General features: G+C 51.9%; 1 protein-coding gene across 15 annotated transcripts in view; it reads right to left on the bottom strand.

Annotated features, from left to right (window-relative positions):
* Window positions 1–22735, bottom strand: part of ATP11A (ATPase phospholipid transporting 11A) — a 154791-nt gene that overhangs the window by 39056 nt on the left and 93000 nt on the right. For 13 of the 15 annotated variants that reach the window (XR_011528278.1, XR_011528277.1, XM_070579297.1 and 10 more), the window contains 12 exons: window positions 22572–22679; window positions 18715–18843; window positions 16290–16393; window positions 15750–15800; window positions 12448–12512; window positions 11720–11801; window positions 10348–10498; window positions 8384–8581; window positions 5666–5839; window positions 4307–4470; window positions 2565–2633; window positions 812–885 (listed from right to left, as the gene is read on the bottom strand). Coding sequence is in view for 13 of the 15 variants with exons in the window: in XM_070579297.1 (XP_070435398.1) it covers window positions 812–885; window positions 2565–2633; window positions 4307–4470; window positions 5666–5839; window positions 8384–8581; window positions 10348–10498; window positions 11720–11801; window positions 12448–12512; window positions 15750–15800; window positions 16290–16393; window positions 18715–18843; window positions 22572–22679 (1369 nt within the window). In the remaining 2 variants the exon portion in view is untranslated. The remainder of the gene's footprint in view (window positions 1–811; window positions 886–2564; window positions 2634–4306; window positions 4471–5665; window positions 5840–8383; window positions 8582–10347; window positions 10499–11719; window positions 11802–12447; window positions 12513–15749; window positions 15801–16289; window positions 16394–18714; window positions 18844–22571; window positions 22680–22735) is intronic. The other 2 variants (XM_070579303.1, XM_070579301.1) reach the window with 1 other exon arrangement.

Genomic DNA, 22735 nt, shown 5'->3' with positions numbered 1-22735 from the left:
TCTAGGTGGAAAGGCCCCCAGGTAGAGGCCTCCAGGTGGAAAGTCCCCCAGGTAGAGGCCTCCAGGTGTAAAGGCCCCCCCAGGTAGAGCCCTCCACGTGGAAAGGTCCCCAGGTAGAGGCCTCTAGGTGGAAAGGCCCCCAAGTAGAGGCCTCCAGGTGGAAAGTCCTAGAGGCCTCCAGGTGGAAAGGTCCCCCCCCGCCCCCCAGGTAGAGGCCTCCAGGTGGAAGAGGCCTCCAGGTGAACCCCCGCCTCAGGTAGAGGCCTCCAGGTGGAAAAGGCCTATAGTGCAGCACATTAGGGGGTGGCCCTGGAATGGAAGCTGGGAAGGCAGCTCAGGGCTCAATGAAAAGAGCTGGGAGGAGCTGCTGCCTGACCCAGAACTTGAGCCCCAGGCCCAGAAGGGACAGCGAGCCCCCGAGGGTCTTCAGACGACAGACACGGGAGCAGGAGGAGTGAAAGGCAGAGCGCAGACGGAGACCCCGGGCAGCAGGCTGCTGTGTGTGATCATTATCGATACCAGGAGGGGACAGAGAGGCAGCCTGAAGACAGACTGCAGGACCCCTAGAGAGGGCACGAGCAAAGCTGACCTGCCACCAGCCTGCAGAGCTGGGGGAGAGCACGCCTGGGGGGCTGCAGGCTGTGTGGCCTGCGGGGCTGTGAGCAGTTAGGTGACAGCAGTGGGTGCATCCATGTTTTAAAAGAAAAAGAATAAACAGTTAAAGCCACAAAGCTGCTACACAGAATATAAGCATCACAATAAAACACAATCACAAGTAATTTAAGAAATCAAAAGGAAAAGAAATTCCTACCTGTAGCAGATTTTACAATTACACTCATTCTCCTCCTTACTGAGTCAAAACTCAAAATCTCCAGCAATTCAAACCTGAAAAAGAAATTAAAAATTGTTTTTGACATCCCTCTGGCTCCGTATGTCATGAAATCTGGGTAATTTCCAAGCTCTCACAGCAGAACGTCTGGGGTGGTCCTCTCTCCCCCATACACGGTCCTTCAAAGAATCAGGCCCATCCACCCGTCTCCCCTGGGGGCCGCTGCTGCCAAGTGGCCTTTCAAGGAGGACAGATCTGGATATGGGGTTTCCTTCACAGACACGACGGAAAAGTCTGGATTCACGTGATGCAGCCATTCTGCTCCTCGAGACCGGCACCAGTGTCCTGCAGGGACAGACGCAGGCCGAGGCCAGGCTCCCACCTCCTCCCCACCAGGACCTGCACCCAGACGCCCACCCACACGGCCAGCCCAGGTCCAGGTGCTCGGGAGTCTGTTCACCACACAAACACGTTTCTTATGTGCTGATTCCCTTCCCTCAATTCTGCTACACACAGACTCACAGGACCTATCAGAGCTTTTGCTCTCTGAGAACGAACCAGCGTCCTTTAAGTTGATAAAGATCATTTAAAAAGCAAAGAAAACTAATATTTAATCAGCCAGTGCAGTCTCACTATCAGAAGACTGATCATTTCTGTCTGGCATTTGAAACGCTGAAAACAGTCCTGCACCCCTGACACGACCTCTGAAAGCTCCTAGCACTAGAGACCCCAGCAGCAAGCTCAGGGGGCACAGGAGCTTCTGTGACCTCAGTGCCGGCTCACGTTCTGTAACAGGGCTCCCTACGAGGTCCTCGGCCGCGCCGCAAGGTGTGTTACAGTCTCAGGAGTGATCCCCCCGCGTTTTCAGTTGGAAACCTGAAGCCCACAGCAAAGGTCACTCTGCCCTCCCAGGGTGACCTCATGGCTCCCGAGAGGCCCCCGCATGGCAGGGAGCCCAGAGGACATCAATCGAGGACTCCACAGCCAGTTCTGGAGTCAAGGGTTCACCACTCCCACTATCCAGGAGCGTATTTTTCTTAGGAGGGAAATATTAAAATCCAGTTTTTCGGAGGCCATCACCACCAAATCTTACGCTCTTTCCCACCTGTCTTCACCTGTACCATTGCTGCACATTCCTGTTTATTTATAAAGGAGAGATGGACTGTCCGATCTCCCAGGTCAAAACTCAAGACAGGCGATTGTCTCTGGACCGGCAACTTCAGACAGAGGTTGTTTCTAAAAATTGAAAGCGTGTGGCCTGTAAAGGCAGGAAAGTGAAACCACGCAGCGTCCAGCTGGTGATCCCAGAGCATGCCTGCCGAGTCAGCCCGCTACGGGACACTGTGCTCTGGGAGCTGGGAGCTGTGCTCTGCAAACACAGGACACTGTGGCCACTCCACGGGAAGGCGTTTATGCTTCCCCGTCATGGTGAGTCACAGAGTGGCCTGGGAGGATGTCAGAATGTACTGGAAGCTTTGAGAACTCTTGCAGTAAAACCTGATTTTTGATGGCTTAACCCAAAACCTATCTGATGATGCAACACCATCCAAGCAGCTTCTCCTCCAACCGTCCAACTCTCAAATTCTCCAGATGCTCCGGTGACATTCTTGGGTTGTCACTGAAAAGGGGGAGCGAGTTCTGGGAGGACCACCGAGAATTTGGGTTTTCCCAATGAAAACACCCCGTAAAGACGCTTCTTTTATGACCATCACAGTGTAACGTACCCTGTGCTTACCTTTCAACGGTGTCCCTGTTTAATATCTCCATGTAATTGTCCTTCAGCCTCAGGTATGTAAACCCCAGTCTGCAAACGAGAAGTGAGTCCAGGGGTTAACCTGAAATTCTGATATCCCTCTTCCATAAAAAGTTTTTGCTTTACATTTTGCTAAAAGCTTTCTTTTTGAAAAAGAAATACTTTGGTAAAGCAGAGGTTGTAAACTGCATAATAAAATTAGGAAATTATAATAATACTGAATTTATTCACCATCTCAAAAAATTCTCCAAGAGCCAACAGAATTCCCGACTCACCCGCCTCCTGTGTGCTGCACCGTGAGGCGCGTTCTTACTACTAAGGGGCGGCCAGTCTGTGGACTAGCCCCATCTCCACCGACCCATTTTTACTCACTGGTCAGCGGGCTGTTTGGTAGATGTTACCGTGTCAGAATTGGAAGGACCTGCGAGGGTGTCACTCTCCAGACCGACCCTCATTTTACTGATGAGAAAACTACAGCTCAGAGCAGGCAGCCAATCAACAAACATCTGCAGAGCACAATCTGTGACGCCCCCCACCACCAGCACACCTGAGAGCTGCACACACGTCAGTACTGTGTGGCCTGGGTGGGAGTGCAAAGAGGAAGGGCATGGCTTCTGGAATCAGGGGCTTACGAGCCGGGCAATGGGAACATCACGCTAACATGTAGCCATGACAGTGTGGAGGCGCCAGGAGAGTGTGCGGACAGGTGCACACCTGACCCGGCAGGAGCTGGAGGCCAAGGACGGGCTTCTTGGAAGGTGAGTCTAAAGTGACGGGCACAACAGCCTGCCTACCCTCTGATATCTGCGACTGAACGTGTCTAACTTCTGAGCACGCGCTCCACACGCAGACATGCATCTAGCTCTGAGCATCCCACCCGTGCACATGTGGATCGGCACTCTTAACAAAGGTCCACCGCAATACAACTTACAGACCGGACCCCACTGTTCAAACTGCACGGGAGAAACACACTGGTTTAGTCAACAACAGAAACACTGCTCTAATCAGAGGACGGCAGCGGAGAGGGAAGATCAGTACCCTTAGTATCACATCAGGGTCGTACGCTGGGGGAACTGGAAAAACATTTCCCTGACCTGAAATTATGCCAGGAATCTGGAATGAAGCACATTTCCAGTGCTTGCCTAAAACGCCATGTCATGAAGCAGCAGGAACTGCCAAAGAAAAGATTGTGAAGGAGGGGGCAAGGGGCACAGAGTTAACATGACAGGACACGAGAGAGAAAAGGCAACAGGAAGGAACCCCAGCACCCAGCTGAATCCCTCCCCACGTCGTGTGACTTTAGGAAGGTTGCCTGACGTCTCTGGGCGTCATTTCCTTAGGATGGACGAGGAAGGCTTGTCCTAAGGGTGTGTAGGATTGTCCGCCTCTTTAAAAGCCTGTGATCATCTGGAACAGCCTCTAACTAACGCGGCCGAGGTTAAGAGGGAAAACTGCCCAATGAGACGGCGAGAGAGACCGGGCAGCTGAGCAGCCACTTCTCACGCCAACGGCAGGTTGTCCAGGACCCGCCTCCCAACGCGGAGGTGGAGGAAACACCGAGCACCGAGGCGGTGGCTGCTTAGCCCCCCTCAGCGAGCATCCGAGGCCAGGGCCCGACACAGGACTCTTCCAGTGAGAGCCCACGGCTGGGCTGAAAGGACCCTGAAACCAGACGGGCACACCCCTCGCATCCGAGACCAGAGTCGTCGCAGCCAAAGACGTACCTCTGGACACCTTCGACCAGGGCCACCTCGTCGGGCGAGGACGATATGTACACACAGGACTTTGCCGAGTCCGGTGACTTCCTGGGGCCGTCCACGTCATCATCGTCCTTCACCTGGATGGTGTGGCACAGACAGATGGCCCGGAAAAACAGCTCTTCTCGCTCCTATAAAAACGGGTCCAAACCCACATGTCTATGGTGTGAATAAACAGGAGGCAGTGAGCAATGGGGCAGGATGGGTGGCTTCCAGGGGTAGGAAGGTCTAGTCTTGCTTGGTGGTTGGGAAGTGCAGTGTAACCGCGGCTGTTCTTCGTGCCCGAGCATTTCCACAGTAATTACGGTCAAGACCAACGAGGTGAAGACTGAGAGGAAAGGACCGTCACAGGAGGAGAGCACGCCGGCCTGAGCCTCAGGGCAGCTGAGGCAGCACAGGGGCCGGGGGCCCAGCTCCCTTGAGCCTGGAGTCCCCTGGGATTCCCGAAGCCTCCCCGAGGCTGAGAAGGGCCGACAAGGGCTGGGCTCGCATCCCGAGTGCCAGGAGGAGGAGCTACGGCAGGTGTCAGGAGGGACCCCCCCGCTGAGTTCCCGGAGCAACGGCAGTTTCTGTACGGCAATCACCTGAAGCACACACGGCAGGGGTACGGTGCACCGGGTCAGGAAGGCTGTCACGGCACAGCCCACTAGGGCAGGCCATCCTTGGTCCCCTCTGGGACCCTGCACAGGACTCCACACTCACCAAGCTTTCTGGAATAGTCTCCCGGCTGGCCACTGGCAAGGGTCATGGCCTGCCCCGCCCCGATCATGGTGGAGATGTGGAGCCACGGCACTCAGGTGTGCACGTGTGTGTGCACCTGCATGTGTGTGCACATCTGTGTGTAAGTGTGCGTGCAGTGTGCGTCTGTGTACACACGTGAGGGTTGTGTGTGTGTTGGGTTGTGTGTGCACATGTGTACATGTATGCACATGTGGGTGTGGGGGCATGTGTCTGTGTGTATGTGTGTCTGTGTGCACACATGAGCACGGATGCCCACACGTGTATACGTGTGTGCTCAAGCATGGGTGTGTACACGAGTGTGAGCACATGCACACAGGGTGTGCGGGTCACTCTGCTCTCAGCCCATGTTTTCCCTGCCCCTCCATGTCTTCAAAGCTGTTCCTAATGCGGATGTGACTGGCCAGATTCCCAGGCGGGAGGCAGTGGCAGCTCACGGCTCCCCTCACTCAAGTGGCCGGAGGACTGTGTCTTTCTGGGACCCCAGGACAAGAGGTGGCACGGGTCTGTCTGGTGAATGGGACCTTGGACAGCGTGGCAGTGATGGCCGCTAGAAGGAACACGCCCGCTGGGAGAGCGGCCACCTACCCTGCCGCTGACGCCCGGGGAAGAGTCGATCATGTCGATGCCGGAGGCCTCGGGGAGGACCTGCCCGTTGCAGATGGCGTGCGGCACGTAGACCTGGCCCTCGATGCAGCACTCCTTGAACTCCATGTTGTTCTCCGTGAGCGTGCCCGTCTTGTCCGTGAAGACGTACTCCACCTGCGGACACAAGGAGCGCTGGGCGGTGCCGGCCCGGAGCCCGAGGGCCGTGTGGGAGGGAGAGGGTGCGCTCGGGACTCAGACCCCAGGGCTCCCTGTCTGAGCACCGACGCTTCCCTACGAGACGGACTTGTCTGCTTTCACCCAAAACACACTGCTCCGCCAGCCTGAATGAACTGTGAGCCTTCGGACCACCTGCCCTCCCCCTCTTCTGATGTCCCACCAGCGCCTGACTCGAGGTGGAGGGTGGCCCTTCCCCGTCCCGCTTCTCTGGATGCAAAGCACAAAGAACGCCACGTTCTCGTGGGTGGAAACGAAACGCTGGGCGGAGCCAGCCTTCCATTTGTTGGAAAGACAGAGATGGGGGGACAGTCCTGAACCTTATTCAACAAAAAAGTCAAGGACATAGAGAGGATGAACGCCTTCTCTAAGGTCTGGGAGGTCAAAACTCACACAGTCGTTTAAGGTTTAGGAGATGGAATTCAAACAAATAGAAGGACAAAACAAATTTCAGACAGGAAACTGTGAAAAGTATTAAAACAACACCTGGTTTTAAACCCTAAATTTAGATAAACTCAGGCTACGTACTCATCACGAGTAAGGAAAGGAGGAGGGGATTCTGGGACTCAGGGCACATGGTGAGGTGGCTGTCGGGGGGGCAAGCCTCCCCAGGTCAGAGACCCGCTGGCCCGGCGGGGAGTCCACGCTCCACACACCTTGTCTCCTGATCAGAGCCCCCAGCACACGTCTCCAGGACCAGAAAGGCGAGGCAGGTCTCCAGGACAACAAAGTGCACAGGTGCAGGAAGCAACGACAACAGAATGCTACAGTGAAACAGACTGCGTTCCACAGTCTGCCCTTTTCACTGAAGTCTCTCAGCAAAACATCCTTTTCTGTCTCAAATCCCACCGCAGAAAACACCTTTTCCTTGTGGGCTTGCTTCTAAGAAGCAAGTTTTAAGTATGCAGTAGTGCCCTGTTGAACTTTTTTTCAAGCAACCTGCCATCCAGACACTTGCAAGAAACTCCACTGAGCCTGTCCCCACACCTGGAAAATCAGTCACGCGAATGAAGTCCGAATTTGTGACTGCTCCCTGGGCAGGCGGCTCTGGGGTTTCATGTGAATGACACCTGGCTTTTTTCAAAGTGAGGATCAACAAAAATAGTGGATATTTCAGAAGGTTGCCTCCTGTGAAACAAGCCTTTCCACCAAGCTCGGAGCTCCTGTGTCACCAGGTAATTCCTAGACTTACCCCGCGTCAGATAAAGTGGCTGCACTGAACACCACTCGACATTTTTCTTGTTACAGAAAAAATTCTCTCCTCTACGGGTTTCTCAGAAATACACCACGTATTATGTTTGCAAAACATATGAAATATGCAGAGGTAAAAATACTCTAGTACTGAGCAGCCAGATTATGACGTGTGTGTTGCTGACTGAGACAGTACTGCACCACGTGGACGTGGACCATGCTGGAGGAATGCGCCGGAAGTAAAAACCAGTGAAATGTTATCTGTCAGTAACAAACATCCCTGCCCCGGGGGAGGAAGGCAGTTGGTCTATCAGACTCTAGGCCTCTGGCTACACACTGCTGCTCTGGGGTGATGGGGGGGTGGGTTCCAGCTTCGTCTAAAATGGCCCTGTTTACAAAATACTCCCCCAATTTGTTCCCGTTTTATTTTAAAGACGGATGGATCACTGTTTACCAAATGCCCTTTACTGCCACAGAGGCTGGGAGGGGGCTGGAACCCGGGTGGCGGGAAGGGTCTGGCCAGAGGCCCTAGGCGATCAGAGCCGGGTCTTTCCTGACACAGGGGCTGACATTTGGGGTCCACAGGGCTCTGCCTCTCATCCAGGTGACCCTGGGCCATGACTCCCACCGTGGCGGTTCCGTCAGAAACCCGGTGGGCGCCTCCCCTCCATGATCTTGTTCAATCTGCCCCACGCTCTGGCGAGGCAGGCATCGGTCACGACGTCCGTTTCACAGATTAAGAAGCTGGAGGTGCAGTGAGCCCCAGCCCCAGCCCCGGCCCCGAGCTGTGGGCGCAGACCAGGACTTCCCTGTAGGTGTTCTCACTCTGCAGTACACCGCGAGACTGACACTGAGGTCTCGCTCTGCTGTCTTTACATGAGGATAACTGGCTGTGAGAGCCGTGGAAACCAGGCATCGAAGCGGCAACGCCCAGGAACTGGCGCTCAATGAGGTCAGCTCACTTTGCCCTTCACCCCCACTCCCACCCTTAAAGCCCAGAACGAGCACATCAGGAAGGCCACGAGCGGCTCCCATCACAGCTACTGCACTGACTGTGCATGAGGTGTAAAGAGAAAAGCGCTACCAGTCCTCGCGCAAAGTTAAAACCGCTCTGCCGCCGTCTCTCACCAGGAGTGGTGACATCTCTGCACGAACTGAAACGGGAATGTTCTCATCCATCCAGACGGATGATTCGCCTGCACAAGGTGAATCACTCAGAACCCAGGAGTCTGGGAACATGAAACGGAAGGACCCGAACGCCACAAACCAGGAAGACGACCGAGGGATACCGACCTGTCCGAGCTCCTCGTTTAAATCCGAGGTGTTAACCACAGGCCCCTCCCCCGACTCCTCGTCAAACATCTCCTCGTCCCAGGTGATGAAGTAGGAGCCCAGGAACTTCTGCAGCTCCACCGTGACGTACATGGACACCGGGATGATGTAGTTGAAGAGGACCATGAAGGCCAGGAAGTCCGTGAAGGCCCTGAGGAACTGAGAGCGCGCATCAGCGCCTGCGGCCGCCCGCCCGCCCACCACCACGAGGGGGCACGCGCAATCTTCAAACACAAGCACTTCAGACCCAAGTAGACTTTACCCTGTGAGCCCTCCCAGCTGCCTCTGCTGCTCTGACACAGCGCCTCTTACTTGGTAATAACCTACAGATGCTGCAAAACATGTCTGAGGAAAAGGATTTCTCTGCACGGTTTTGTTCTCATCTCTGAGTCATTTAGTTTTGTGGGAGGCCCGTCTGAAAACAGGAGTGATGCAGGGACCCTGGTCTGGATTTGCACACCACCCTGCTCTGAACTCAGTGGGCCCTGCTCTGGATTTGCACACTGCCCCACTCTGGACTCAGTGGGCCCTGCTCTGGATTTGCATACTGCCCTGCTCTGGACTCAGTGGGCCCTGCTCTGGATTTGCACACTGCCCGACTCTGGACTCAGTGGATCTTGGTCTGGATTTGCACACTGCCCTGCTCTGGACTCAGTGCACCCTGGTCTGGATTTGCACACTGCCCTGCTCTGGACTCAGTGGACCCTGGTCTGGATTTGCACACTGCCCTGCTCTGGACTCAGTGGATCCTGGTCTGGATTTGCACACTGCCCCGCTCAGGACTCAGTGGATCTTGGTCTGGATTTGCATACCACCCTGCTCTGAACTCAGTGGGCCCTGCTCTGGATTTGCACACCGCCCTGCTCTGGACTCAGTGGATCCTGGTCTGGATTTGCACACTGCCCCACTCTGGACTCAGTGGATCTTGGTCTGGATTTGCACACTGCCCTGCTCTGGACTCAGTGCACCCTGGTCTGGATTTGCACACTGCCCTGCTCTGGACTCAGTGGACCCTGGTCTGGATTTGCACACTGCCCTGCTCTGGACTCAGTGGATCCTGGTCTGGATTTGCACACTGCCCCGCTCAGGACTCAGTGGATCTTGGTCTGGATTTGCATACCACCCTGCTCTGAACTCAGTGGGCCCTGCTCTGGATTTGCACACCGCCCTGCTCTGGACTCAGTGGATCCTGGTCTGGATTTGCACACTGCCCCACTCTGGACTCAGTGGATCTTGGTCTGGATTTGCACACTGCCCTGCTCTGGACTCAGTGGACCCTGCTCTGGATTTGCACACTGCCCTGCTCTGGACTCAGTGGATCCTGGTCTGGATTTGCACACTGTCCTGCTCTGAACTCAGTGGACTCTGGTCTGGATTTGCACGCCACCCTACTCTGGACTTGGAGGCTCAGCCAGAAAACTGTACTGTCTTAAGTACAGGACGGTCAGTCAAATTACTTTAACACACTGGTTTGGGAAAAAAACACTTTTGATAAACCTGAGCAACTGAGCTGCAATCCCCCTGAGGAAAAATGAAACCACTTCCTACCGTAATTTCCTACCATTGAGATTCTCCTATTTCCATATTTTTGCCTAAGACGGTGCCATTTATCTCATGATCATCGGTGAGCATTTATTGAGCACCCTCTAAGTACAGGACACCGCACTGGGTTCTGGAAACACGAAAAGCCTTTAAGGTGCTGTCCTTGTGAGTTTACTATGGGAACCCACAACTTCCCAGACTTGTGTGTGCAAACGCCCAAAGAAAGCTGGGGCTGCCTGTGTCCACAGCTACGGAGGCAGCTGACACTTTCCCTATCAATCAGTGCATCTGTTACGGAGATTCACTCAGCGTTCTCGCACCACATTTTCACAAAAACGGCCTACATGACACCTTCCATCGTATGAAAGCAATCACTCTCGTACCAGGTTCCTCTGTCTTTCCGATTCGGTTTTCTGGTTATACCACGGCTCATCTCGGAACGGCTCACTCTGCCAGACGTACTTCAGGACGGTATTTATCAGCGCTTTGCTGATGAGAATGCAGAGGTACACGATGAGGAAGGCATTCATTGATCTGAAACACAGGATGGCAGTGGTTACTCAGTTACTGCTCCCCGAAGACACCAGGGCAGACATCGCCTTTCCTGCAAAGGTCAAGGTGACCACGTTGTGAAGAAGCAGGTTAGAGACAACCCAGCAACAGGTTTCAAAGGACCCCTCCCCTCCAGAAAAGGACAGTGAAAACGAAAATGCTCGTTCACATCTGAGTCCACTCGGGTCACAGGCGTGTGACTCTAGAGGCCACCAGGGAAACAGCTAAGAGAAGGGAAAGCTTCGTAAACAGGAGAGGGAGCCGCTCACAACCAGGTCCCTGATGACGGCGTCTGCAGTCTAGGATTCTAGAACTTAAAGAACACCCCGAAGTCAATTTCTTCTACCATTAAGCATTAACCAATGAGTTCCAAATTTAGAGACTATGACTACGAAGGGGGGCGGGGGGTGGGGCGTGAACACTCCTCAGGACGCCCTCTGTGTAGGAAACACGCGGAACCCTTGGCCAGCATCTTAGCAGATCTGGGGAAGAAGGCCTGGCTTCCAGTGTCTATTTCTGAAAGCTCTGTGAACGTCGACATCTGGCATCAGGGCCCTCTTGCTTACTAAGAGCCGGATCTCCGTGTTCATATTCGATGTGGCCTCAGGCAGACAGGGACCCAGGACCAGGTTCTGAGATCAACTGACGAAGAACAGGTGGAGGACACCCCACCAGGCTCCCTCCAAATTCGTATGTGGCACACAGCTCTTTACTGAGTAACTGGTTACGGCTCGGTTCCCCACTGCAGGACGAGGATACACTTTAACAGGAGGCGGAGACGACAAAACTCCAGGCCACATTTTCCTACAAATCCAACTCTCTCCTTGACTTATCGTCACAAGGATTCTACATGAAGACTGCTCTCTCTGCTAATTCTCTCCTCGGTACAAGATGTGGTTCCAACAACCCCAAAGTTAAAGGTGACCCTGTTTTGACTTTTTAATGAGATGGTGACAGGCGTGATGGACACCTGATTTGGTACCTGCACCCGGGGGCGTCCACCCGAGGGAGCCTGTGGAGGTGTGGGCATTTACGTCCCCACAAAACAAGACCGTCGACCGAAACAGTCAGCTCTCCGCCTCTCTGGGCCCCGGCAACGAGCTGCTGACAAGGCCGAGGGAAGCACGTTCCTCTCTACAGAGCTCTGTGACAGCTCCGAGTCACAGATTTCCACGTACTTCCAACAGCGGTGCTGAAACTTACTTCTCCACAGCAGATCGCTTCTGGGATGTTGACTGGTAATTTAACGCCATCTTAGTTTCCATGCCCGTGTAAATCGCGACACCTACACAGTGGAAGAGCGAATGTTAGAACAGTAACACGGCTGTGTCTGCCTTGACATCGTGAGTTACGCACAGCTATGTTGAAAATGGAATGTGGGGCAGAACGAGTCCTATTTTAAACTTCGCCAGGCAAGCTAGCTGCTCACAAAAGGAGCCACATGACAGGATTCTTCAGACCAAAGACATACTTTTTTTTTTCCTGCAGAGAGAGCAATCTCTACTTATTTTTTTAAATTTCGGATTTTAATATATTGCATTTTCCAATAATGGGACATACACGGATACTTTTACGTTGTCTCACTTAACTAAAACATTAAAAATGACCCACCAGAAATGGAAGACACGAGCAAAGAAATGCAGCCATTAAAAGCATTTCCTGCAGAACGAAATCGTGTCCAAGGATCTAACTGCGAGTTTCTGAGTCAAGAACTGCAGGGGCTTCAGGAGCAGCACTCTCTTCAGACGCCACGCCCTAGAGACCGCGGTTTTCCATTGACACGGACTGTCCTGGGAGGCACAGTGACCGCTGCCCGCAGTCCACCCACCTCCGAGCACAGAGATGCGTCGACGGCACCACTGTGCACTTTAACTGCTCAGGTAACTTACTCTTGAAAGCTCCTGTCAATAATTCACTAATCAAACACTTACCAAAGATCTTCTCGGTGTTCTTCAGCGTGGCCCCTCTAAGCAGCAGGTTTTCTGATCCTAATGGCCTACAGAGACAGGGATGACGAGAGCAGGGAAGGCAAGATCAGAGGAAGGCACACCACAAGTGGAAAGTCAGCTCATCTGCCTAACAGACTTCATTTTAAGAGGACATCATTAAAATGAGGGTTTGCTTATGTTTGGATTATGAACATCAGCCCGGGTCCGAGCGCAGCATGTGGCCCTTGCCTGTGGGAGGACAGGAATGTGGCTCTGCTGGGAGCACTCTGAGGGTGCTGCTCAGCTGGCGCCTGCCATCCCCACACAGCACTGACACCTGTGCGGGATCTTGTCAGGCACGGGGATCTCGTCAGGCACGTGGGCTCCCAGCCCCACCCCAGACCTACTAACTGGATCTGAAGGTTGAAGAATGTTCCGCTAGCTTTCTCAAGGGCTGTGGGCCAACAAGTGGGGTCCCCACCCCAGTGCCATCAGCAGCACCTGGGGATGTGTCCAAAGTGTCACCCCCACAGACTGAACCAGGAGCCCTAGCTCCTAATAGGCCTAAGTCTGAGGACCGCTGGGCTGGAAGACCCCTAAACACACTGGGAAAGTGCAGGGTGGTGCCCGGGTCTCACGTGGCTTCAGCCATCGCTGCCACATCCGCAGGGAGACTCAGCACGTCTCATGTGACACAGGGTTTTAAGGATGAAGGCTCGGATGCTGTGCCTGCATTTAAACACTGGCAGTCAATGCCACAAAGCCCCTCTGAATGCAGTGGCCCTGTAAGCAAACAACCCACGCATCGCGACTTTGGGGGGAAACAGGCAACAACCAAGGAATTCAGAACCCACTCCCGTAAGCAGGAGGCCTGCCCCAAGCCCTGAGGCTCCACAGGGAGCAGCGACCACAGCTCTGCCGTCGGGGTCACGCGCAGGGCTCCCTCTGCTGGGGGAGTAATGACTTTTTCTCGTTTCCGGAGTAAAAGAGAGAAGAGAGGCGGAATTCAGCTTTACAGGTTTTGCTATTGACAGTGATCTCGTGATTTTCTCTGGAGGGTAAAGGGAAAGAACTGAAAGTATTTGCTGAAGTTTGCTTTTTACTTTGTCGGTGTATTTAAATTTCCTTTACCATGGGATGTGGAGAACCCACTGAATGTTCTAAGCTTATAGTGCCGTCGGTGTATTTCGCTGACACAGCTCAGGACTGCACGCAGCTGGAGACGAGAAAGAGGGGAGAGCCTGGCACATGCCCGACCTGACACGTCGGTCCCGGGGCTGTCCGGGGCTCTCAACATTCATCCCTCAGCCTGTCAGCCACCAAAGACGGGTGCCCGGGGCTGTACCTTGCTGTCTGCTCGTGTTATGTGTACTGTCAGCCTCTATTAGCAAAAATTCACAATAACTCACGTCGAACGTGTTTACGAAAACAAACGGCTCTTTAAAAAGCATCTCTGGGAAATCTAAAAATAATTTACTTAAAAAAGTCCTTTGCTCCTAGTTTGGACGGGAGGAAGGGGAAATGTCACTCTGCCTGGGCAAGAACGTGGGCATATAATTCAGAACTCTCCATACTACCAATTTATAAACATCTTCACATATCCAAATATTAAAAGTCTGCTGAAGGGTATAAATACTTAAAAAGCTAAACTAGAATTGCTATCAAAATACGAAATATATTAGTAACTATCTTCCCAGATGCTCGGCATTAAACTTCTTATAAATATAAGGCATGGGAATCCCGTAGTGTTTACTGTTGCAGCTTCATCTACGAGCAACACGAATAAATCTAGACCTACTTACTCATTCAAACACACATTCACCCTCACAAGACACAGAAATACAGGTTATTTCTCCAAAACAATTAGGAATTCCGTGTAGACTGGTACGTACTTAGGAGAGACCAGGGCAAGGCCTCCACAAATTCTGAAAAGCACCCACTCACCTGCCGATGGATAATGATGATAAAAACATGCTCAGAAGTGCACAAGTGTTTCCTCAAAACAAATGATTTGGGGAGCGTGACTAGGAGATGAACCCAGCGACTCAGATTCACTGACTACTTATTTTGCAGTAATTTCCCACTCAGTTTATTTCTACTTCTGGGCGAATGTTTTCCACAATACACAAGGTAATGCCAGGATATCGGCAACCTGGAGACTTCTCAAATGGAAGAAAAGCAATTCCTCTAACAGCGGGGTTTCTGGAAAAGGAGCAACTTCAAAACCTACTCAAAGTTGATTTCCTACAGAGCAGACCTTGACTACCTAGGCAGCTGAAACTGAGAAGCACTAGGACCCTGAGACAATGTCCAGATAAAATGTCACGGGCCTGGGCAGTGGACACAGCACAGACCAAGAGCTGTGGCCGGGACAGTGGTATCACCCTGGTCCTGAGCCCTGGCTGTTCTGGACACCGCTACCTCATGGCCTCAGAGTCGGACATCTGATGGGGTGCTGATCCTTGTCAGCGTTCCGCGGTGTGACGTCCTGAGACCACTATGATGACACAGGCAAGCACACCCACCTGCCACCCACACCAGTCACAGCTGATCCGCCGGTCATAGGTTCCTCCATCCCCACGTGACGGAGGCCGTGAGCAGCCCTGGCGAGGCACATCCCCTTAAATATGGGTGCAGTCTAGAGCCAAAGATGTGCCCCAGCCGCGATTCTTTTTTTTTTTTTAAAGATTTTATTTTTTCCTTTTTCTCCCCAAAGCCCCCCTGTACATAGTTGTATATTCTTTGTTGTGGGTCCTTCTGGTTGTGGCATGTGGGACGCTGCTTCAGCATGGTTTGACGAGCAGTGCCATGTCCGCGCCCAAGATTCGAACCAACGAAACACTGGGCCGCCTGCAGCGGAGCATAAGAACCCAACCACTCGGCCACGGGGCCAGCCCCCAGCCGCGATTCTGAGCAGACACACACACACTCCAATAAAACGGCTCCAGGTCAGAAAGCTTTCAACTTCACAGCTGAAGACGTATGAGTCTATAAATTATGAAGGGGCCTTTCTAAGGGAGGAAAGAGCACGCTCTGCTTTGCTCTGGAACTGTCAGATGAGCTCCTGACGTTCCCCCGTGAGAAGATGCTCCACAGACTCGTGAGAGAACATTTTCCACGAGCATCCCTAGTTTGTTAACACGTACGGCCGCATCCACAAGAGAAACCGGGGAAGAGACTGGAACCGCCGGGGACTTTGGTAAAGCAGAATTCTACCTTCAACATCCAATAGAGCAGCACCAAGGAAAAACTCTTATCAGAAAAGAATTCACTTCAACAACAGAGATGAAAACCGCGGGTCTCACCTCACCACGGAGTCATTCTGTTCGTGGTAAACTTTTATGCGGCCCACAAACCTGCAACAGAGAAGTCAGGTTACAAACAGGCAGCAGTACAGCGGGAGGGGAGACAGCAAGTGACAGTCCCACACGCCCGCCTCCCTGACCCTGGGACAGAAGTGCGCTGTGAGCTGGGATCCCTCACTTGCCAGCACGCTGGTGCGCAGCCAAACCTACCTTCCCCCCTCTCCCTACTTGACTCTCTGTTCTTACGAGCCTGTGACTTAACTGGTTGTCCTTAACATCCCTTCCTCAGAATACAGACAAGATTCTTTCTTCATTAAATTTAGTTCCATTAAGACACTTCAGATATGTGTATTAACAGCTTTGGATTTGGACGTTGCTGGACTACGAAAACACCAAAGTATTGCATTTTTGACTCGCTCTTAATTTGCAAGAGGTGATTCACATTCTCTTTCCAAACCACCATCGGTGCACTCTAGGTGGAGAGCAAGAACCGTGTTTGGGGATCAGGGGACACCGGTGGGGACCCCAAACCCGGCTTACTTGTAGAGGTCGGGCTGGGGCTGCTCACACTCGATGGTCGCGTGGAGGCGGTCAATGTCTTCTTCAGTGTGGAACCCCTTTGTGTCTTGAACGGCATAATGAGTCTAGAAATGGAACGTGAAATGTGAATTCACAACCAAAATGACCAACAAACCGAGCCGCTGGGGCCTCCAACCCTCGGGCAGCAAGGTGTTTAACTTTTTGTGCATGTCAATAAGCCCAATTACAAAGTCTGGCCACGCTGTGAGAGGAGACATCTAATAAAGAGTTTGCAAATGTTTAAGTTACAGAACTACAGGGTCCCAGTGTTAGCCCTTAGCTCTCAGGTGCCAGAAAATTCTTCCATCTTACCCAGCGTCCTCGACTTAAAATGAGTAGGACAGACAGCAATGCTGGGAATGCTTCTCCAAAACTGGACACTTCGATTTATCTGTCATAGTGGTGGCTACCGACCAGGAAACAATCTCAGCAGCTAATATGCTCCTTTCTGTTTCCATAACGCTGTTGCTTACACGGAGCCAGCACAGCATCACAAACTGCGCCTCTCGCTGCCCTGGGACTGTAAGCGTCTGCATGATCTCATGGGCCTCAACCGGGGGGCCCCAAACTTGACTGTGCCTCGGCCCCCCTGGAGGGCTTGCAGGCCCTGACCCCCGACCCCAACTCTGAGAGTTTCTGACACTGTGGGTGTCGGGTGAGGCCCGAGAAGTTTGTTTCTAACGTGATCCCGGGTGACACCATGCTGCTGGCCTGCGACCCTGTTTTGAGAACGGGGGCCCAGACAGCGTCAGTGAGCACGAACAGGCGGACCGGCCTTGGGGGAGAGAGGAGAGAAAGACACGTGCGTGAGGGCCCGGACAAGAGAGAAGGCAGCACTCAGTCTCCCCTGTGTCTCCAGGAATCAAGTCCTGGACAACGAGGGTGATGACTCAAACCAACAGGAGACACGACCACAGCAGCATCTACACATCTGGGGGCACTCGTCACGTATCCAGCACTTCGGGAAACTTCCTAATTATATCCCCACAAGGGCCCCTGCAAGACAGCTTTGTCCCCATCTTACGGATGAAAAGACTCCAGAGAGGTCAAAAAGGCCACCCAGGGTCACAAGGGCAGCAGATGCAGCCAGCGTAGGATCCCATGCCCCATTCTGCTTTTAAGGAAAGGGCTCAGATGGCTCCAGCTCCCCAAGCTGCACCCAGTGCACAGAAGTGCACAGAGAGCCCTCTATTAAGATGCACAAACACACAAAAGGGGCATGTGGCACATGGGTTCTAGCATCTGCCAGCTCTGGACTAGGGCGACTGCTGCTAAATTCATCTCCAGAAAGTGACACACCTGGAGATGGCCTACAGCACCTGGTCACTAGTGACACTGGGACGTGCTGGAGAAGAGACATCCCCTCGGTGGAACGGGGCGCGGAGGGCAGCCCACTGCCAACAGCCAGGGCGTGCATGGCTCCTGGGTGCCAGGGGGATGGGAACACGACCTCCTCTGGTTCCAGAGCCAGCGGCAGTCATCGCTCGAATCACTCAGGGATTTCCAGTCCTAGGATTACTGCTGCTTGCAACTGATTGTGCCAGAACCTGGTTAACTCTCTGGGGATGTGCTACGTGGAAATGCGGAAGTAAATGCCGGAAAAAACCCATGATTTTATACAATGATATCATGAATTATCCATAAAAGATCAGCATATCCTTTAGGGTTTTGCAAAGAAAATATCTCTTTCTCCTTGTAGAAATTGCCTACATCCATAGCTACTGTTTAAGCACCATTTCAGAGCTGCACTGTGTGAGCTGATGCCTTAGAAATGGCTGGATCCAGTGAGCCAGGCTCAATTTCATAAACTCCTCAGAAGCTCCTAGATTTTTTAAATAATGAAAACCTTAAAATTAATAGTGCTATGTTCTATTCTTTTATGACTGTTAATTAAAAATTGATAGCACCAGCTGCCAGTACAGAATTCCACACTGAATGTACGAAATTACAATTTCAGAAAATCCCTATTAAGCTATTTTAACAAAAAACACTTATGGGAGTAACAGTGAGGCAAAATCTAGGCTCCTGTGTGACTTTTCACATAATTTCAGGCCAGTAAAGACACTGATTCTGACCAGTAAAATGAAAACTTTCAAAATTCCAGCAGCCCATTTGTTGCATCCTTAGCCTGGCTCCTCTGCTAGATGACAACTAAGTAAGTAACACGGAGCCACTTCTGTTAACCCGAGACGGCTGGTTGTTACAGACACCGAGGGTGGAAAGAAAAAGCGGAAAAGAGAGAGAAAGACGCAAAAGGGAGGAAACAATGGCAGCATGAGTCCCGGGGAACCACTGAGAACACGGGTGTCAGACACAACGTGGTTCTGGCCTCACGCCTGGGGACAGAAGGAGGCCCAGACGGGGTACCCAGCGAGAGGCACGTTACTTTGTGACTCGATTCTCCGTCCAGGCTGGCGGTTGTCACGTGGCAGGTCCCGTCTCCGCGGCTGCTGGAGAGGAAGATCAAGTCACAGGGGAAGGTGTCGTCCTCCTTGACCATGACGATGTCCCCGACCTGCAGGACAGACACAGACATTAAGGAACCTGCCTCTGTGGGTGGCTGCAGGGCGCGGGGGTTTCTTTTCCCCGACAGTATCTTCTCCCTGCCTGTAGACACCATTACGGTGTTTATTTGCAGGAAGATACACGGATGCTAATGCAACTAGAGAAAGATCATTTCCCAGGCATTCTGCCCAAATCAAGGAAAGACCAGATGAGGCTTCAATGCCAGTTTTAGATCCGGGAAGGTTCAAAGTCCATTGTGATAGAGTATTTCGCAATGGAAACATGGATGAACACCTGTAACAGGACTCTCCGTGATTCAGCCCAAGCAGGCAAGTTCAAGCGTTTGCTAGCGTGTCCGAGTGGGACCATTCCTGCAGGAAGGTGCTCACCTACAACTAGGTGTGCTACAAACCAGGCGTGAGCGTTCTAAGAGCCGGCTGAACTACAGGACCAAGACACTGTCCAGATCACGTGAGCAGGACCAAGAAGAAAGCAGAAGTGGTGATCACACCACAAAAACTGAAGTGAAAATGAGCCACAGAACGTTTCCACACGGATTTTTAAATAAGACATAATCATCAGTTTTGGTATCATCACCAAGGTAGGCATCTGAATGACCGCCCAGAGAGGCCCTTTGTCTCTGACTGTGACCTTGGACTGTGTAACTGGAAGGCACTGACCATCCAGACGCACAGATCGGGGTGTCCAGCTAGTGGGTTCCAAATCCTTCCAACTGCTCAGACGGTCTTGCTGCTGCACACGGGATGCTCCCAGAATCGGGTCATCATCAAGCTCCATCTAAACTACAAGTGGGGTTGCCTGTCATGCCACATGTGGTCCCGGCTCACAAGTGTCTGAGAACTTAAGACTGGAGGGCTACTCTCTCTCCCCAAGTAGAATACGGGTTTAGTGAAATTCCTACCGAATCCTAGAAAGGACTTTTGTAGACATAGATGAGCTTATTCCAAAATTTATGCGGACAGGCGCAGGCCTAGAGTGGCTACGACAACTGGAGTAGGAAGAATGAGGCGGAGGAGTCGCTGCCGGTGTGAAAGCTCGCTGTGCAGCTGCGCAATCAGGACAGCGGTGGCCTCGGCGCAGGACTGACACAGAGACCAGGGGACAGAGAACCCAGAAACAGACCCACAGACACGCTTAGCTGACTTCCGACAAAGGTGCAAAGCAACTCAGTGGAGGAGAGACAGCCTTCCCACCAACAATGCCCGAGCCACTGGGCAGTAAAGGCCAAAAAAGGAACTCTGACCTAAACCTCTCACTTTATACAAAAACTAACTCAAAATGGATCATGAGGTTAGACACAAAACGTGAAAGTATAAAACTTTTAGAAAAAATCAGGAGAAAACGTTTAGGCTCCAGGGTTAGGCAGAGAGGTCTTAATGTTGACACTAAAAGTGTGACCCGTGAAAGGAAAAATCAATAAATTGGACTTCATCAAAATTAACAAGTTTACTTTTAGAAATACCCCATTAAAGTATTTCTGATAAAGGATTAATATTTATTTATTATTTTTTCTTGTGAGGAAGATTGGCCCTGAGCTAACATCTGTGCCCATCTTCCTCTATTTTATGTGGGACGCCACTCCAGTGTGGCTTGACGAGCAGTACAAGGTCAATGCCTGGGATCCGAACCTGCAAACCCCGGGCTGCCAGAGCACAGCATGTGAACTTAACCATTACGCCACCAGGCTGGCCTCATGGGACTAATATTTAGAATATGTGAACTCTCAAAATTCAACAGTAAAAAGCCCTCAAATAATCCAACTAGAAAATGGGTAAAAACATGGTTTTTTTTCAGCAAAAAGGATGCACAGATGGTAAATGAGTACATGGAAAGATGTTCAATATAGCCACTGGGGAAATGCACATTAAACCAGACTGAGACACTGGAAAGACTGAAATAACAAACAGTGCCAACACTCAGTGCTGGCGAGGATGTGGAGCCACTGGACCACTCATACATCGCTGGAGGGACGCAAAATGGTACAGACGCTCTGGGAAACGGTCTGGCAGTTCTAACACTAAAAATGGATTCACTATATGATCCAGCAACTAACTCTTGAGTTTTTATGCCAGAGAAATGGAAATCACATTCACACAAAAACTTGTACACAAACATTCACAGCAGTTTTATCCAAAATAGTCCCCAAATGGAAAATATCTAAAGGTCCTTCAACTTGTGAATGTAAGTGCACCGTGGTCCAGCCCACATCACAGACTCAGCAATGAGAGAAAGGCGCCACTGAGGCTCACAGCTGGGGTGAATCTCACGGGAATTAGGCTGAGCAAAAAGAGTCAGTTCCCAAAGTTACACGCTGCATGACTCCATTTATATAATGACATTCTTGAAATGACAAAATCTTAGAGATGGACCAATTAAAGAGTTTCCTTTTCTGCTAGCCTTGAGCACCCTCTGAAGGTCTGGGTCCTTATGGCCCAGGAGAGCCGATGCCCAGTGTCGTAGGGACAGCCTGAGCTTTCTTCCTTGTCTCAGAGTCAACTGAGAATCATCTCAGTTAGAACAGATGGATACATGGCAGGCATTTCCCATAGGAGATCAATGCATTAACAATTCAATTTTCTGCTGGTAGACACTGTCTTGGTCTGTTTTTAAGGAAAGAGATCATTATTAAAAGTATGGAAGACTTTGCAAAGGAAATGTAGTCATTAAAGGAAACTGCATTTAGGGCCTGGGGTCTGAGGAGCCTGTTAGCACATGCTCGGGGTCCCCACCACCGCCCCCACGAAGGTGAGGCCCATCCTCCCAGGCCCTCACCTCTGACCCCATCACTGCTGGGAAAACACAGCCAATCGAGGCCGAGTGAGCGGAAGCTCAGAGATACTAAAACATCTGGACAGTAAAATGTATAAAACAAAGAAAACGTGGTTTAAAACTTGAAGATACATACAGTAGTGTGTTTAATACATGAACATATACCCCCGTCGGTAACGTCCTGACGGCCCCGCACGGTTTCTGGCCGGGAGAGCAGCCCAGAGGGACGGGGAGCTGCCAGGGAGCGGGTAGGCAGGGCGGCTGCGCAGGAGCAGGAGGATGCGGGGCTCCACCCCGAGGCTCCCAGCCGAACGTCGCTCCAGGACAAACCTCAAAAATCACACTCGTCGTTTGTGCACAGACAGGCCTTCCTAGAGAGCCGTGCAGGTTTTGAGACTACCCACTTAGAGAATTCAGACACATTTAAACGTGTTGTGATACATCTAACACTTTAATGGAAAAAAGAAATTAAAATGCAAACTTCAGTGAGGTTTCCGTCCCAATTTTTTCATAAATTTCCAACTAGTGGAGTTTACATTAATAGGATTTGCCTTGATCTAAGACAAATGTAGTGAAAACATTCCAGAGTGTTCTGTCTTGACCGGTTAGTATGACCTCACACCCTGGGACACCGGTGGAGGCGCCGATGTGGGGGGCGAGGAGGACTCCCCTGTACCTTCTGCTCGCTTCTGCTGTGAGCTTGACCCTGCTCTAAAAAATAAACTTTATTAAAACTTTAAAAATAAACAGATAAAAGCAAACAGTTTTTAAAAGACAGAGGGAGGAGCTTGCCTGAAGTGAGAAGTATGTGGGGAAGAGGATGGGCCTAAGCTCAACTAAAAAAAACAATTTCAGACTGAGGTTTTGCCAAAGAAAACAGACGCGCCCGGCCGCTCTGTGGCTCCTGAGCTGCTGCTGGCTGCAGGCGGCGAGCCCCCGGACACTCACCCGCAGCTTCCGGCTCTGCTTCCGCACCAGCTTGCCGTGCTGGATGAAGTGCACGGGGCACTGGTTCATGGCGTTGTCCGCTTTGTGGCGAAGCCAGTCTTCATAGCCCTAGAAGAAGGGAAGGCCGTGTCTCAGGTGCGGGAGCCGGCATGCCACTCAGGGGC

The sequence above is a fragment of the Equus przewalskii genome, chromosome 16 (assembly GCF_037783145.1).
Source record: "Equus przewalskii isolate Varuska chromosome 16, EquPr2, whole genome shotgun sequence".
NCBI lineage: Eukaryota > Metazoa > Chordata > Mammalia > Perissodactyla > Equidae > Equus > Equus przewalskii.
Note: the sequence above shows the minus strand (reverse complement) of the source record. Positions and strands in the feature narration are given on the sequence as shown.